Source organism: Megalobrama amblycephala, linkage group LG4 (genome assembly GCF_018812025.1).
Source record: "Megalobrama amblycephala isolate DHTTF-2021 linkage group LG4, ASM1881202v1, whole genome shotgun sequence".
Classification (NCBI taxonomy): Eukaryota; Metazoa; Chordata; class Actinopteri; order Cypriniformes; family Xenocyprididae; genus Megalobrama; species Megalobrama amblycephala.
The window spans coordinates 41,529,539-41,543,806 of record NC_063047.1 but is presented as its reverse complement, the minus strand read 5'-3'; the positions used below and the strand labels follow the sequence as shown (position 1 = coordinate 41,543,806).

General features: G+C 36.7%; 1 protein-coding gene across 2 annotated transcripts in view; it reads right to left on the bottom strand.

The window, feature by feature from the left end:
- rxrab (retinoid x receptor, alpha b) overlaps positions 1–13,743 on the bottom strand; it is a 75,651-nt gene extending 61,908 nt beyond the window's left edge. Inside the window, exon 1 of one of the 2 annotated variants that reach the window (XM_048189404.1) lies at positions 13,494–13,743. In XM_048189404.1, coding sequence (XP_048045361.1) covers positions 13,494–13,521 — 28 coding nt within the window. In that variant the 5' untranslated portion in view covers positions 13,522–13,743. The remainder of the gene's footprint in view (positions 1–13,493) is intronic. The other variant, XM_048189403.1, reaches the window with a different exon arrangement.
- Between the last annotated feature and the right edge of the window lie 525 nt (positions 13,744–14,268).

Below are 14,268 nucleotides of genomic sequence, written 5' to 3'. Positions count from 1 at the left end.
TTGCAATTATGGATGTGCAACGCACACACACACACACTGTGATAACGTTCGCGCAATTTTTTGAAACTACAAACACAAATACTGTGATAACGTTTGCTAAGTAAACATACACAGTTTTTAATACAATATCTTTAAAAAATATATATATATACGTGTGGATACACACTATACAAACAAGGTTTAAATTATATAACACAGATATTCTATGACGACGAAAACAACTTTAGACGCATTTGTTATTGAATTGGCTGACATCGACTGAAATGACTATTTGCTCAAAAAACATTAAATACACTTACTTCTTCTGGAGGTGACGTTGGATCGCGAACAGTAGGCAACGATCCACACTTGAGGATTAACTTTGAAGCAAGACCTGCTTTGAATTGACCCTCGTTCTCAAAACAGTCAGTCAAAAAATGATTCGCGCGAACATAAACGTATTTTGGAATTTTGAGTGGCGCCTTTCCTTCGTAAATAAAATCCATCCACTGCGTTTTCAGTGGCTCTGATGTCGGAAGTAAGTGAAAACTACTATGTTCATTATTACATCCCACAACAAAACACTTATGTTTCTTAGGAGACATTATCGGCTGTCGTTGAAACAATGGAGGATGGTTGACAGATCACCGAGGGCGGGGTCTATGCCAAAACCAGATTGTCAATCAAACCACGTGGGTGGGGCTTAGCGCAATTCTACGTCACAGTGAGAGCAATCTTAGAACAGGGCGTTCTGAGACAGTGCTTATGAATTATTGAGATTGTAAAAAAACCACTGGGTGGATTTTTCTCATTCTACGGTGGTTTTGCTCACACACTGCCAACACACATTTATGGTCAAACACCATGTAAAAGTGAATTTTGCATAATAGGTGCCCTTTAACACAGATTCTATGGCCCTGTTTACACCTGGTATTAATGGCTCCATCGAACGTTTTTTTACAAGATGTAATATAAGTTTAAGGTGTCTCCTGAATGTGTCTGTGAAGTTTCAGCTCAAAATACCCCATGGATTTTTTTAAATTAATTTTTTAACTGCCTATTTTGGAGCATAATTAGAAATGTGGCATTTCAGGCTGCGGCCCCTTTAATTGCTTGCGCTCTCCCAAGCTCATCATTGCATAAACAAAGTTCACACAGCTAATATAACACTCAAAATGGATCTTTACAACGTGTTCGTCATGCATGCTGCATGCATACATCGGATTATGTGAGTATTGTATTTATTTGGATGTTTACTTTTGATTCTGAATGAGTTTGAGGCTATGCTCCGTGGCTAATGGCTAATGCTACACTGTTGGAGAGATTTATAAAGAATGAAGATGTGTTTATGAATTATACAGACTGTAAGTGTTTAATAATGAAAATAACGACGGCTCTTGTCTCCGTGAATACAGTAAGAAACGATGGTAACTTTAACCACATTTAACAGTACATTAGCAACATGCTAACGAAACATTTAGAAAGACAGTTTACAAATATCACTAAAAATATCATGTTATCATGGATCATGTCAGTTATTATTGCTCCATCTGCCATTTTTTGCTATTGTCCTTGCTTGCTTACCTAGTCTGATGATTCAGCTGTGCACAGATCCAGACGTTAATACTGGCTGCCCTTGTGTAATGCCTCGATCATGAGCTGGCATATGCAAATATTGGGGCGTACACCCCGACTGTTACGTAACAGTCGGTGTTATGTTGAGATTCGCCTGTTCTTCGGAGGTCTTTTAAACAAATGAGATTTACATAAGAAGGAGGAAACAATGGAGTTTGAGACTCACTGTATGTCATTTCCATGTACTGAACTCTTGTTATTTAACTATGCCAAGGTAAATTCAATTTTTAATTCTAGGGCACCTTTAAGATGCGTTTTGGTTGATAGGATCACAAGTGGATGACGCCAAACACAGGTGTAAAGGGGTCTAATGTGTTTTGAGCTTGTCTACTTTTAACCACTTCCAGAGGTATTCAAAAACGTATTAGACCGGATTGCTTCCGTAGTGTAGACGCTCATGTGGTCAAATGCATTTGAACATCCACAAAAGACCGCCTACTCTCTGGCTACTGACTTAATGTGTAAACATTATGGGAAGTGCGCTAGACAGATGGGATTTAAACTTTGTCAACTGAAGACCCAAGTTTGGTTTGACACAATGTTCTCTTACCATTCCTGATTTCGTCCATTAGGTTGAAAGATCTGAAAAAGCCCACACATTTACCCACCCATAGACCCTCCCTTCAAAGAAATCAGAATGGAAGTGGTCGAAAGTGAACAAAAGAGACAGATTAAAACACCAGGTGTGAACAAGAATGGGTCCCCTTTGTCTATTTGTGATCTGATCAAACAAAACATATCTTAATACCAGGTGTAAACAGGGCCTCAGTTTACTGGCCCGTGGTCAGTTATCCACCTACAGATTTCTTCCAGTGAAAGAGTGTCAGCCTTAGGGAGAACACATAGTACATACAAATAAACATGTACACACACATTGCACGTACATGACAAGGTGTTATATGTCAAAGCCATTTTAAAGGGAAGTGACAGCTACAGCAGCCATTGTAGGGAATACAGTACAGTGGAAGTGCTTTACTCAATACTGTCATGCTAATGTGCTTAGTGGATGAAAAATACATTGTTTTCCTCTTTTTAAATGGTTATGCAAAAGCTGTTGGAACAATCTAGCCATATGAGTCATGACTCAATTAAGTTATTAGATACAAAATGGAGCTGGCACATTTACACAATCAACATTCGGTGCAATTACTAGTGCAGCACAGAAGTGGCTAGAAATAGTACCGCTGACACAAGTTCAGGGCTGGTGTAATGACTCATTCTCCAGTGTTCTTTGACAGTGTATAGTTTAATGAAAACTTATGAAAGCATGTTGCATCAGGGAATGTTAAAAAGAACAAACAAAAAAGTTGTATCCTCTCTTTGGTCCTTTATATGTGTATAAATCCACAGCCCAGCTTCAGAAGGACAAAAAACATCAAAGGGATATTCCATTTATTTAACTTAGCACTACCTGTGTAAATGTAACAAATTTAAAAAGTACTTTAGTTCAAAAACAGTATAGTTACTGTACTCTAAAATATGTATTATTCAGACTGGATCAAACAATGCAACTGAAAAGACTGATTCGTTCATGAATCAGACCTTGCTAGTTCTCTAACACAAAAGAGAGCTAGAGTGGATGTCAGTATTTGGTAGCACTATTTTACAGTGTCCTTGTTACACATCTTACATAGTAATAACAGACGCAACAAACCCTAAACCAAACCTTAATCCTAACCCTAACCCTATATTAAGTATGTTGTTAATTAATTAATTAAGGCTCAGTCTTGTTATTGTTAACTAAATATTTTTTTTAATGAACTTAAGCTAAAATAAAATAAATTAGAAATATCAAATAAAAAAACTTAAAACTTAAAAAACAAGCGAAAATGTGAAATGTTGCATTGGCAACTAAATGAAGTAAAACAAGTTTAAGCTGAAGTACTAAATTACTAAAACTGAAATGCACTTAAAAATAGGGCTGACCGATATATCGCATGCTATTGTCACGCGCATTTCGTCAGTAAAGCCGGTTCCCTGATTACCGCTAAATCGCCATCACCTGCTTTCAAATGGAACGGCATTTAATAGACAGAGCCGTACATCACTGACAAGCCACGCAATATTGCATTCATATGGCAGATGAATCACCTTCGTTAATGAACGCGATATTGTGTGGCTTGTCAGTGATCTATGGCTCTGTCTATTAAATGACGCTCCATTTGAAAGCAGGTGATGGCGATTTAGCGGTAATCAGGGAACCGGCTTTACTGACGAAATGCGCGTGACAATAGCATGCGATATATCGGTCAGCCCTAGTTAAAAAGCTAACTAAATTAAAATGACAATAGTGTCAATGTCATGTTTAGTTTCTGTCTTGTTTATTTTTCAGTCAGGATCCTCCTTCAGACAGACAGTCCAAATCCGATTTTTGTGGATATCCGATTGAAATCAGCAAAAATCACGAAATGAAATTTTTTCTATTCGTTTCGAGCTACATTTATGTGACTCACGCCATGTAAAATGTAAACATCAGACGTTGTAGGAAGCAATGCTGAAAGTCGCCACAGAAACAAGGTTGTGTTGTTGCAAAGTGCCAGATGAGCAGAAAATGACAGTACAACGGATACATGTTTTAAGACCTGTGGAGACGACAGCAAGGAATAAAGTCACACATCCCAGCCACTGCCTCAGAAGATGCAGTATTCCAGCACAGCGGCTACACATTGTCATGCCGTAAATAAGACAACATCTGTATTGCAAACCCCTCCATGTTGCAGTTGTTGTTGTTTTTGGCACCTACCAATGCAACATTATTGCCACAGAAACCCATGCAACGAAAGAGCGGCACGGGAAACACAATCTGAACAGTTGCGATACACAGTGGCTACATTCATACTGTCAGTTCAAATCCGATTATTTGTGTATCCGATTAGAATCGGCAGAGGCAGAAATGTAGAAGGCTGGTATGTGTGGCTTTATTCTGTGCTGTCACCTCTGCCGTTTTCAAAACATGTCTACATTACATTGTCATTTTCTGCTCGTCTGGCACTTTGCAACAACACAACCTTGTTTCTGCAGCAACTTTCAGCATGTTTCCTACAGTGCTCAGCATAAATGAGTATACCCCCTTTGAAAAGTAACATTTTAAACAATATCTCAATGAACACAAAAACAATTTCCAAAATGTTGACAAGACTAAGTTTTATATAACATCTGTTTAACTTATAACATGAAAGTAAGGTTAATAATATAACTTAGAGAACAAAATTTTCAGTTTTACTCAAATTAGGGTGATGCAAAAATGAGTACACCCCACTGAAAGTCTAATACAAATGTCTAATTTAACTAGAATTCAACCACAGGTGAAACTAATTATTCATTACACTGGTGTCCAGCAGACAGTTTACAATAAAAGGGTGTTAAAACCCCTTCCCATTTCATGCTGTCACCAATGGCACCACATGGAAGAGAAATGTTACAAGACCTGAGAAAGAAACTAATTTCTTTACACCAGAAAGGTGAAGGCTACAAGAAAATCAGCAAAGCTTTACTTATCAGTCAGAATACTGTAGCAAAAGAGGTACAAAAATTGTAAAAAGATGGAACCCCCACAATCTCACAGAGACGTTCAGGTTTCACAGAAGTTAACACCTTGACAGGAGCGTCTTCTGATGAGAAGGGTTGAAGAAAATCGGCATGCAAGTTCACTGCAGTTATCTAAAGAAGTAGAAAGCCAAACTGGGGTAACTATTTCCCATGACACAATCCGGCGTACACTGCAGAGTAATGGCATGCATGGGTGCCGTTCACAAAATAAGCCTCTCCTAAAGACCAGGCACCCGCCTAGAGTTTGCCAGGGCCCATGCTGACAACGATGAAGACTACAGGGACTCTATACTCTGGAGTGATGAGACCAAGATAAATGTTTTTGGAACTGATGGCTTCAAAACTGTACAGTGTCGCAAAGGTGAGGAATACAAAGAAAAATGCATGGTGCCTACAGTGAAACATGGTGGTGGCAGTGTCCTTATGTGGGGCTGCATGAGTGCTGCTGGTGTCGAGTAGCTGCATTTCATTGATGGCATCATGAATTCACAGATGTACTGCTATACTGAAAGAGAAGATGCTACCATCACTCCGTGCCCTTGGTCATGGTGCACTTTTCCAACCTGACAATGATCCTAAACACACATCTAAGGCCACTGTTGGATTTCTGAAGAAGTCAATGTCTCCTGATCTGAACCCAATCGAACACCTATGGGGAATTGTGAAGAGACAAGTTGAGCATCACTATCCATCCAGCATCCAGTCTCTAAAAGAGCTCATTCTTCAAGAATGGAAAAAATATAGATGTTGCAAAATGTCGCTAACTTGTTCATTCCATGCCTAGAAGACTTGGTGCTGTCATTAAAAATCATGGAGGCCATACAAAGTACTAGATGAAGTAGTTTTTTTTTGTGGGATGTACTCATTTTTGCATCACCCTAATTTGAGTACAACTGAAAAATGTGTAATCTAAGTTATATTATCAACCTTACCTTCATGTTATAAGTTAAATAGATGTTATATTAAACTTAGTCTTGTCAACATTTTGGAAATAGTTTTTGTGTTCATTAAGATATTGTTTAAAATGTTACTTTTCAAAGGGGGTGTAAAAATCTGTTCCAACTTGCTAAATCTGATAGGATTTCAATGTGATATGCACAAAATTCGGATTTGGACTGACAGTCTGAACATAGCCAATGTGGACAGTCAATAATTTTAGATCAGATTTCAAACAGATACACAAAAAAAATCTGATTTGGACTGATAGTGTGAATGTAGCCTTAGTTCATTATATATTAAACTGTTATTGTTCATTCTGCGTCACACATTTCCTCGTGGATTATGCTACACAGCAACCTGTGACAAAAAGTGCATAACAAAATTAAAATAAAATTAATATGAAAACTGAAAATATAAAAACAAAAGCTAATTTAAAATATTAATAAATACTAAAATAACACTGATATGGCTTCAGAAGACTTTAAATAGTGAAGACGTATATGGACAACTTTTATGATACTTTTATGATGTGCCCTTTTTCAAAGTGATAGCTCACCCAAAAATGAAAATTCTGTCATTAATTTCTCACTCTCATGTCGTTCCAAACCTGTAAGACTTTTTTCATCTTCGGAACACATATGAAGATCTCTTTGATGAAATCTGAGAGCTTTCTGCCCCTTGATTGACAGCTACGCTATTTACAATTCAAAAGGTTCATAAAGAGATCGTAAAACTAATCCATATGAATTGAGTTGTTTAGTCCAAATTTTCTGAAGAGATGAAAGATGAACGAAAGTCTTATGGGTTTAGAATGACATGAGGGTGAGTAATTAATGACAGAATTTTCATGTTGGTGTGAACTAACCCTTTCAGCTTGAAAGCTCCAGTCTTAATTTAACATAAAATTGGTCTATATATATATCTATAGACATAAAGGGACGGAAACAAAATGTTCAAAAACATGTGTCGCATCAGCACTGAGCTTTAAAAGTGGTTTGAACAGCCTTCAACATTCTTTAATGTCAGGAAAAGTGATTTAGCTCATTAGTGATTTAGCCCATTACTGTGACTGTAATAGAGCTGAAGACACATAGCGCAAGTGTGTCTCCTGTCAACAGAGCTCATGCACGGAGCATGAAAGGGAACAGAGACTCGCGCTTGCATGGACAATCCGCATGCACAAAAATACTCCCAACATGCCCCGCAGGAACTATAATGTGTGGGACACCTGAGTCACCATAACTAATCTGCTTTTCAGTCTTTATCCCTTTAGTCTCTGGATAAGTACTTTTGCGTAAATCTAAAAGGACAGTTCAGCCAAAAATGTAAATTCTGTCATCAATTGTCATCAACTATTGAAACATTCTTCAGAATATATTAATTTATGTTCCACAGAATAAAGTCATAGAGATTTAAAACAACATGCGGGTGAATAAATGATGACAGAATTGAAATTTTTGGGTGAAGTGTCGCTTTAAATTAAAGCATTTTGCATATATTGAGTTATCATGATGGTCATCTCTCTCTAAATTAAGTTATGAATCAACCAATTATCAAATATCTAATATAAATAAAACAGAATCGCACAAGGGGTGATTCTAAATTAAGCCAGTGACTCAGAGGAACTAAACTTCCTTTCAAATTGCCGTCTTCTCCAGGGTACAAATTGGATCCGTCTGTCCCGTAGGGTGTAAGTGCAGCAAATAACACCTGTCTGAGTATCACATGAACAGTAGTTTGGGGCCCTGTTACTGTTTAATGGAATTTTTTGGTGTGTATAATTTGCTGCTCTCATGGGAGAAGAAATGCAAGATTCATATCTCCATCAGATCTTATCTGAATTACTGACTGTTCTGCATTCGGCCTGTAACATATCCTTCAAAAGAGCTAGAGCGTGTACAGGACGAGGAGACGAAAAGAGCAATGAAAGGGGGAAAAGGGAGGAAAGGATACCATAATCAGACATGGTAGCTTTTATGGACAGTATTTACAGTCTAGAGGTTTAAGTTATGATATGTTCTGACCTGCACTTTGAAGAATGTGCTGTCTGGAACAAAACACAAAAAAACAGATGAAAGCATTAAAAAACATATAGTCCTTCTGACTTTAAGAATCATGTGCACAAAGATAAGCTCCAAAAAAAAAAAAAGTATTGCTTAACACTTTGAGAGTTGGGGAAAACATATTAAACATAGAAATGCACTTTTAACCATTTATTAACAATATTTTGCAATACAGAATTTTTTAAAGCAAAATACACTTATGCTCATGAAAAACTTCTCTCCAACTTCAAAATTGTCCGATATTGTTGTTTTACCTTTTTTGTAAATGGCGTTTGGCTTAATCTTTGCACGTTTGCTTTGTAGACACTGGATCGGTACTTTCACCTATGTTATGCATGACCTTTGTAACATGATTACGTCATGCGTGTGGATCGCAGAGCTAGTGCAAGACGAGCATTTGTGGTTAAAAAGTACATATATATTTTTTTTTTTTTAGAAAATGACAGATCGTTTTGCTAGATAAGACCCTTATTCCTCGGCTGGGATCGCGTAGATCGCTTTGAAGCTGCACTGAAACTGCAATTTAGACCTTCCACCCAGTGAACCCCACTGAAGTCCACTATATAGAGAAAAATCCTGGAATGTTTTCCTCAAAAACCTTAATTTCTTTTCAACTGAAGAAAGAAAGACATGAACATCTTGGATGACATGGGGGTGAGTAAATTATCAGGAAATGTTCACTCAGAAGTGAACTAATCCTTTAAGTATCATGTGATTCTTCAGAAATTGTTATAATATGCTGATTTTGTGCTCAAGAAACATTTCTTATTATTATCAAAGTTGAAAACAGTACAGCTGAATATTTTTTTGTGGAAACATTGTACTTTTTTTCAAGGTTCTTTGATAAATAGAATGTTCCAAAGAACAGCATTTATATGAAATTATTTGTAACTAGGGATGTGACGAGATCTCGCGAGACTAAAATGTGACGAGATTTCTCGTCGAGGCCAAAAGTAGTCGTTCTCTTAATCTTATTAAGCACAAACAATAAGGTTTCATTTGTTAGCATTAGTTAATGCAATGTGAACTATCATGAACTAACAATGAATGACTATTTTTATTAACTAACATAAAGATTAACAAATACTGTAGCATATATATTGCTCATTGTTAGTTGATGTTGGTTAATACATTAATGTTAATAAATGAGACCTTATTGTAAAGTGTTAACATTTTTATTTATACTGTTTTTATTTCTATGATCAGTTTGTGGAAAGGAGTTCAGTTAGGAAGTCAAAAGTTGTAGAAGCTCATAAATCATGTACAGTGAGGTCTGAAGAGACTGAAATAATACAGAAGAGAAGTCAGTCAGTTGAGTTTGCAGCAAAACCTTTTAGAGTACTTGAGTATTGTTTTCTTTTACTGCATATGATAATTCATACTCAGAAAGTAGAACTGAAATGGCATTCATTACAAGATGATTATTAAAACATTTCAAATACACCTGCAGAATATTTTTTCGAGTCATGTATTTCGCCATTGAGGATTTCTTAAAAATAGTGTGTAAAAATCTTGTCTCGTCTCGTGAACTCAATCTTGAGTCTCGTCTCGTCTCGTGAGATACCTGTTTCGTCACACCCCTATTTGTAACCATGTAAAAGTCTTTTATAACGTGACTAAAGTTTAATGTGTCCTTGCTGAATAAAAGTATTAATTTCCTTAGAAAAAAAGACTAAGTTCAAACATCTCATTGGTAGTGTATAATAATAGAGATTGAATAATAGAGACTGAATAAAGATCATTTCATTTTGGGACTGTGTGAAAGCTTGGCAAAGTTTGCAAATATCAGTGTCCATCATGTGCAGTGAAGAAGTTGACCTTAAAAGTTTGCACCTGGTAATTAGACAGCTGGACCTCTCATTAACTTGTCTGTCGCAGCATGCAAAAACAAAGATAGACACAGACTTAAACATATTAGATAATTACACTGGCAGTGACCTGCCTCTAGACCATGTGCAGCATTAAATTCAGAGTCTACAGTCCACGCACACACACACACACACACCCTTCACACTCTAAATGACATGGTACTTATGCTGCCATAAAGATGGAAAGTGGGGATGGGAGAGGTATTGTACATTCTTTAGATTCTCCAAATCCATTAACTTAAACTGAATTACTATGCATAAGGTCAAGTGTAATCCCATTAACACCACACCAGAGAAAAAGGGACTAAAACACTCTCTTAAAGAAGTTGTTAATGCCTGCTTTTTTCAATTTTACTGAAATTTGCTGTCGATGAACACACCTTTTACAAATACACATACAAATAGTGGATTCCAAAGGTCTGAGTCCACTACTGACATTTTATTTTAATCATTTTTATATGAATCAAACCATATAAAAAATCACTGAAAAAGGGCCTATTATTTCTTTCGCTTTACTGACAGCCTCATACAAGCTTCATGAACTACACCATATTCAACATCACACATTCACTTACATTTGATGTGACCTAAAAATAGTGCAGAATTGAAAATAATTCAAATTCATTCAACTTCACAACGTTTCCTTCAGACTTTTGGTGCCGCCTGTACTTTGTATGATAAAGCTAAACTCTATATGCAACCAAACACGGACCACAGTACAAGGTGCAGCGTTGCCTTTATCAAGGAGACATGCATACACTGCATAGAGCAAATGATTAACAGGGGAGCTTTTTGAGCCGATCAAATATACCCCCTCTGACATCACTTTCAAAGCTGAAGAGCTGATGCTTAAATTGCAACAGTTTGTACAACAGTGAAACAAGAGAAGATCTAAAAACACACTCCCCCTCCAATGTGCGTGTATCACCTGACACTTCAGACAAACTTTCTCAAGTGCAGTTTGGCCCTCTGTGTAGTCCTGTCTAGAAACTGCCTGAGCTGCTTTTGATTTGGAGACAGACAGTGGCTGGAGGGTGTCTGGGAGACGCTGTCACTTTAAGCAATTAACTTTCCCTTTAAAGCCTCTCTTATAAAACTGACAGCTGCAGACATTCACAAAGGACCAATCACCTCTTCAGAAACACAAAACTGCTCTGCCGTAAACCAAACTGGTTCTCTTTTATTGGGGTGGTCCGGCATCCAGTATACACCCCCCTCACTACCACAGACGGGCCTTCTTACAATGGGACCCTCTATTTCTTATTAACGCTCATGGACTTGGGACGCTCCAGGGAAAGGTAGTGGCCCCCAGAGACCTATAGAGAGCAAACTTTAAAAATGCCAATAAAGTTGGGCACATTAAGCCCCAAAACTTGCTGTTTACACTGGAATTCCAACACGCAGGAAGAATGTATAAATAGGTGGCTTGGAAAATGAATATTGTTGCAAAACTATTTCAGTGCAAGTTTACACAACAAGCTCTGTACCATCACATGTGTCATGAGTTATTACTTTCTAAATCTCAATGGCTACTACCCAACTATTATTTTCCAACCAAGCACATTTTCTCATTTGAGAGAGTCAGACAGAATCTGAATGAGGCTTAAGAGGAGCTCAGGTAAGAACAGACCACTATTACACTCTATCATTCGCAATAATCGCAGCGCATAATTACCAAGCTAACCAAAGAAAAAATAAAGATCTCGATAAATCCGAGAGATCTCGTAAAATCTTCAAATCCCAACGGCCTCAGACCATACAGCCCTTTGAAGTGGTTGAGATAACTACTGAAGTACGCTGACATCGATTTGTTGAGCTTTTATGGCAGGCCATTTTAACATTTATTCATTTAAATAGGCTAGTCTTGTTGTCTAATTTGATGGTACTAATAATTATTTTGATTACTTATCATTAATAAAATAGAACTACTGTATATCCAATAGCAGGTTACACTTTATCTTAGGGTGCACCTATTACACAAATAAGTACTGAGTAATATTATTTAACAACATGTACTTACTATAAAATTAGGGTTAGGATTTTGTGGTAGTACTTTATTTTATAGTCCTGTTCCCCATGTACATACTATGTACTTATTATAGTAATTGCAATAACTGGGAAATAACTAGGTACTAACCCTGAACCTACCCCTAAACCTAAACTTAACCCATGTAGTTGCCTTATATTGCCCAGTACTTTCTTAGGTAAGTACACGGTAAGTACATGTAAGTGCATGTACTGTAAAATAAAGTGCAACCGATTTTGTTAGGGTTAGTTGCTTATAATGCTGCAACATTTACTGTTATTACTATACATGTGTAACACTGTAAAGTAAAGTGTTACCCAATGCCTTTTTCTTTTGCTACTACTCACAACTAGTGCCAAGTAACAATTCTAATGCCATTTTGCCATTGAATTCTAATGGTATCTGTGGTTCAGATATCAACTATTCATTTCTGGCTAGTAGCCCTATGTATTTAGTACTAATTTATTAGATGATAGAACTTATTTATGAGACACTAGTATTTATCCCATTTGCGACAATAGCATTTGTTATCTCTAGCTGCTTTTTTTTATTTGTTATATGTGACTACTAGTCAGAATTGCAACTTTATAATGAGATTAAAATATTGCCAGTAACAACAGGAATGCAATAAATAGATGTTGATTAAATTAGGAATTTATAAATTTGATAACACTTATTTGAATAATACATTGCACCTGATGAATTACTAGTAAAACTGGTATAGGAAGGTAACAGCTACCAGTAACAACTAAATTATATAGTTTGAAGTGATTAATTGAAATCTGACCACAGATCCCTTTTGAATTATATGGAGAGAAAAAAAAATGTTGCCAATAGTTACTCGTTCTCACTATTAACATAGTAACTACAAGCAAAGAAATTAAACGCCTAAGAAAAGTACTATAGACATAAAAATAGTTACTAGTTAGTTTACGAGAATAATTGTTTAAACGGCTTGCCATGAGCATTTAGAGTAATAAATGTGACAGCGCACAACTGAAGAACGAGCGCGCTTCAATAAACTATTAACATTCACTGTTTGACTAAAGTGATCGCGTCTGAACTTCATGAATTATTAGTCACACACCTTAATTGCTCAAGTAACACTGATTATTTTATTAAGTTGCTGATAATAACAATTACATCATAGATATAAACTAATAATAAAGATGACAATCTTGCTCATCATCATTTTATTAACTCTAGTAGCTTGCTTGCTTATTCCATTTTATTCCATTAAGTTACCTGCCCGCGAAAAATGAAGACATGCTAGCCTATTATTAAGGAAAACGGGTTTAATGCACTCATAGACATGTGGATGTAAATATGCAGCATAGTTTCGTTTTGTTCAGCACTTCAGAGCAGAAACTGGTAGATGTCTGTACCTATTCATGACATTAGCGTTAAGATAATAGAAACCATATTCAAACTCACCTAGAGACAAGAATGGTTTGGTTTCCATATTAGCGCATGCCAGCTATGTTTCTTGTAGATAATGATTTATCTTCCTCAGTGGGCAAGCTATAAGTTCCAGTAGGAAACGCCGTCAGACCGAAGCCAGAGATCCGCTGTCAAAATCCACTTAATATAACTAAAGTATCTACTTCAATCGGCTCCATCCAGTTTGTAACTCCGCGAGAGCGCTCCCTCACTCACTCCCAGTATTCCTTCAGCGATCAAGCACTGCCTAACCAAGGGACCCTACCAAGGGGGACTCTGACCGCCAGCACTTTTGCAGCGACAAGCCACTTCTACTTTTGACCCCCTTCGGACTATAAGATAGTGGCAATAAAAAACACATATGTGTATTTAGCAATGTTTCTGCTTGAATGACAATTGTTTTAAATGCTATATTAACGAAAGAAAACAACAACTTTAAATGTATTTATCATTAAAGAGCTCACCCTGCATAAATAAAAACATTTATCTGGAGTATTTTCCCTTTCCTGTTTGTACAGGATGGACAACCTCAGGGATGTCTATCTATAGAAAAACTAAATGTGTTACTGTGTGTGTCATCACACTCTGTTGTATCCTCCAGGGAATTCATCATTAATTAATGTACACGGCACATTAAAGATCAAAACCATCATTAGCATTATGAAACGAGTATTTAAATGAATATGCATAGATATAGATTGAAGGTTTACTCAGTGCCAAGGGGAATTATTTATGTAAGGTGGAGATATATTATAATAGTTTTATTATT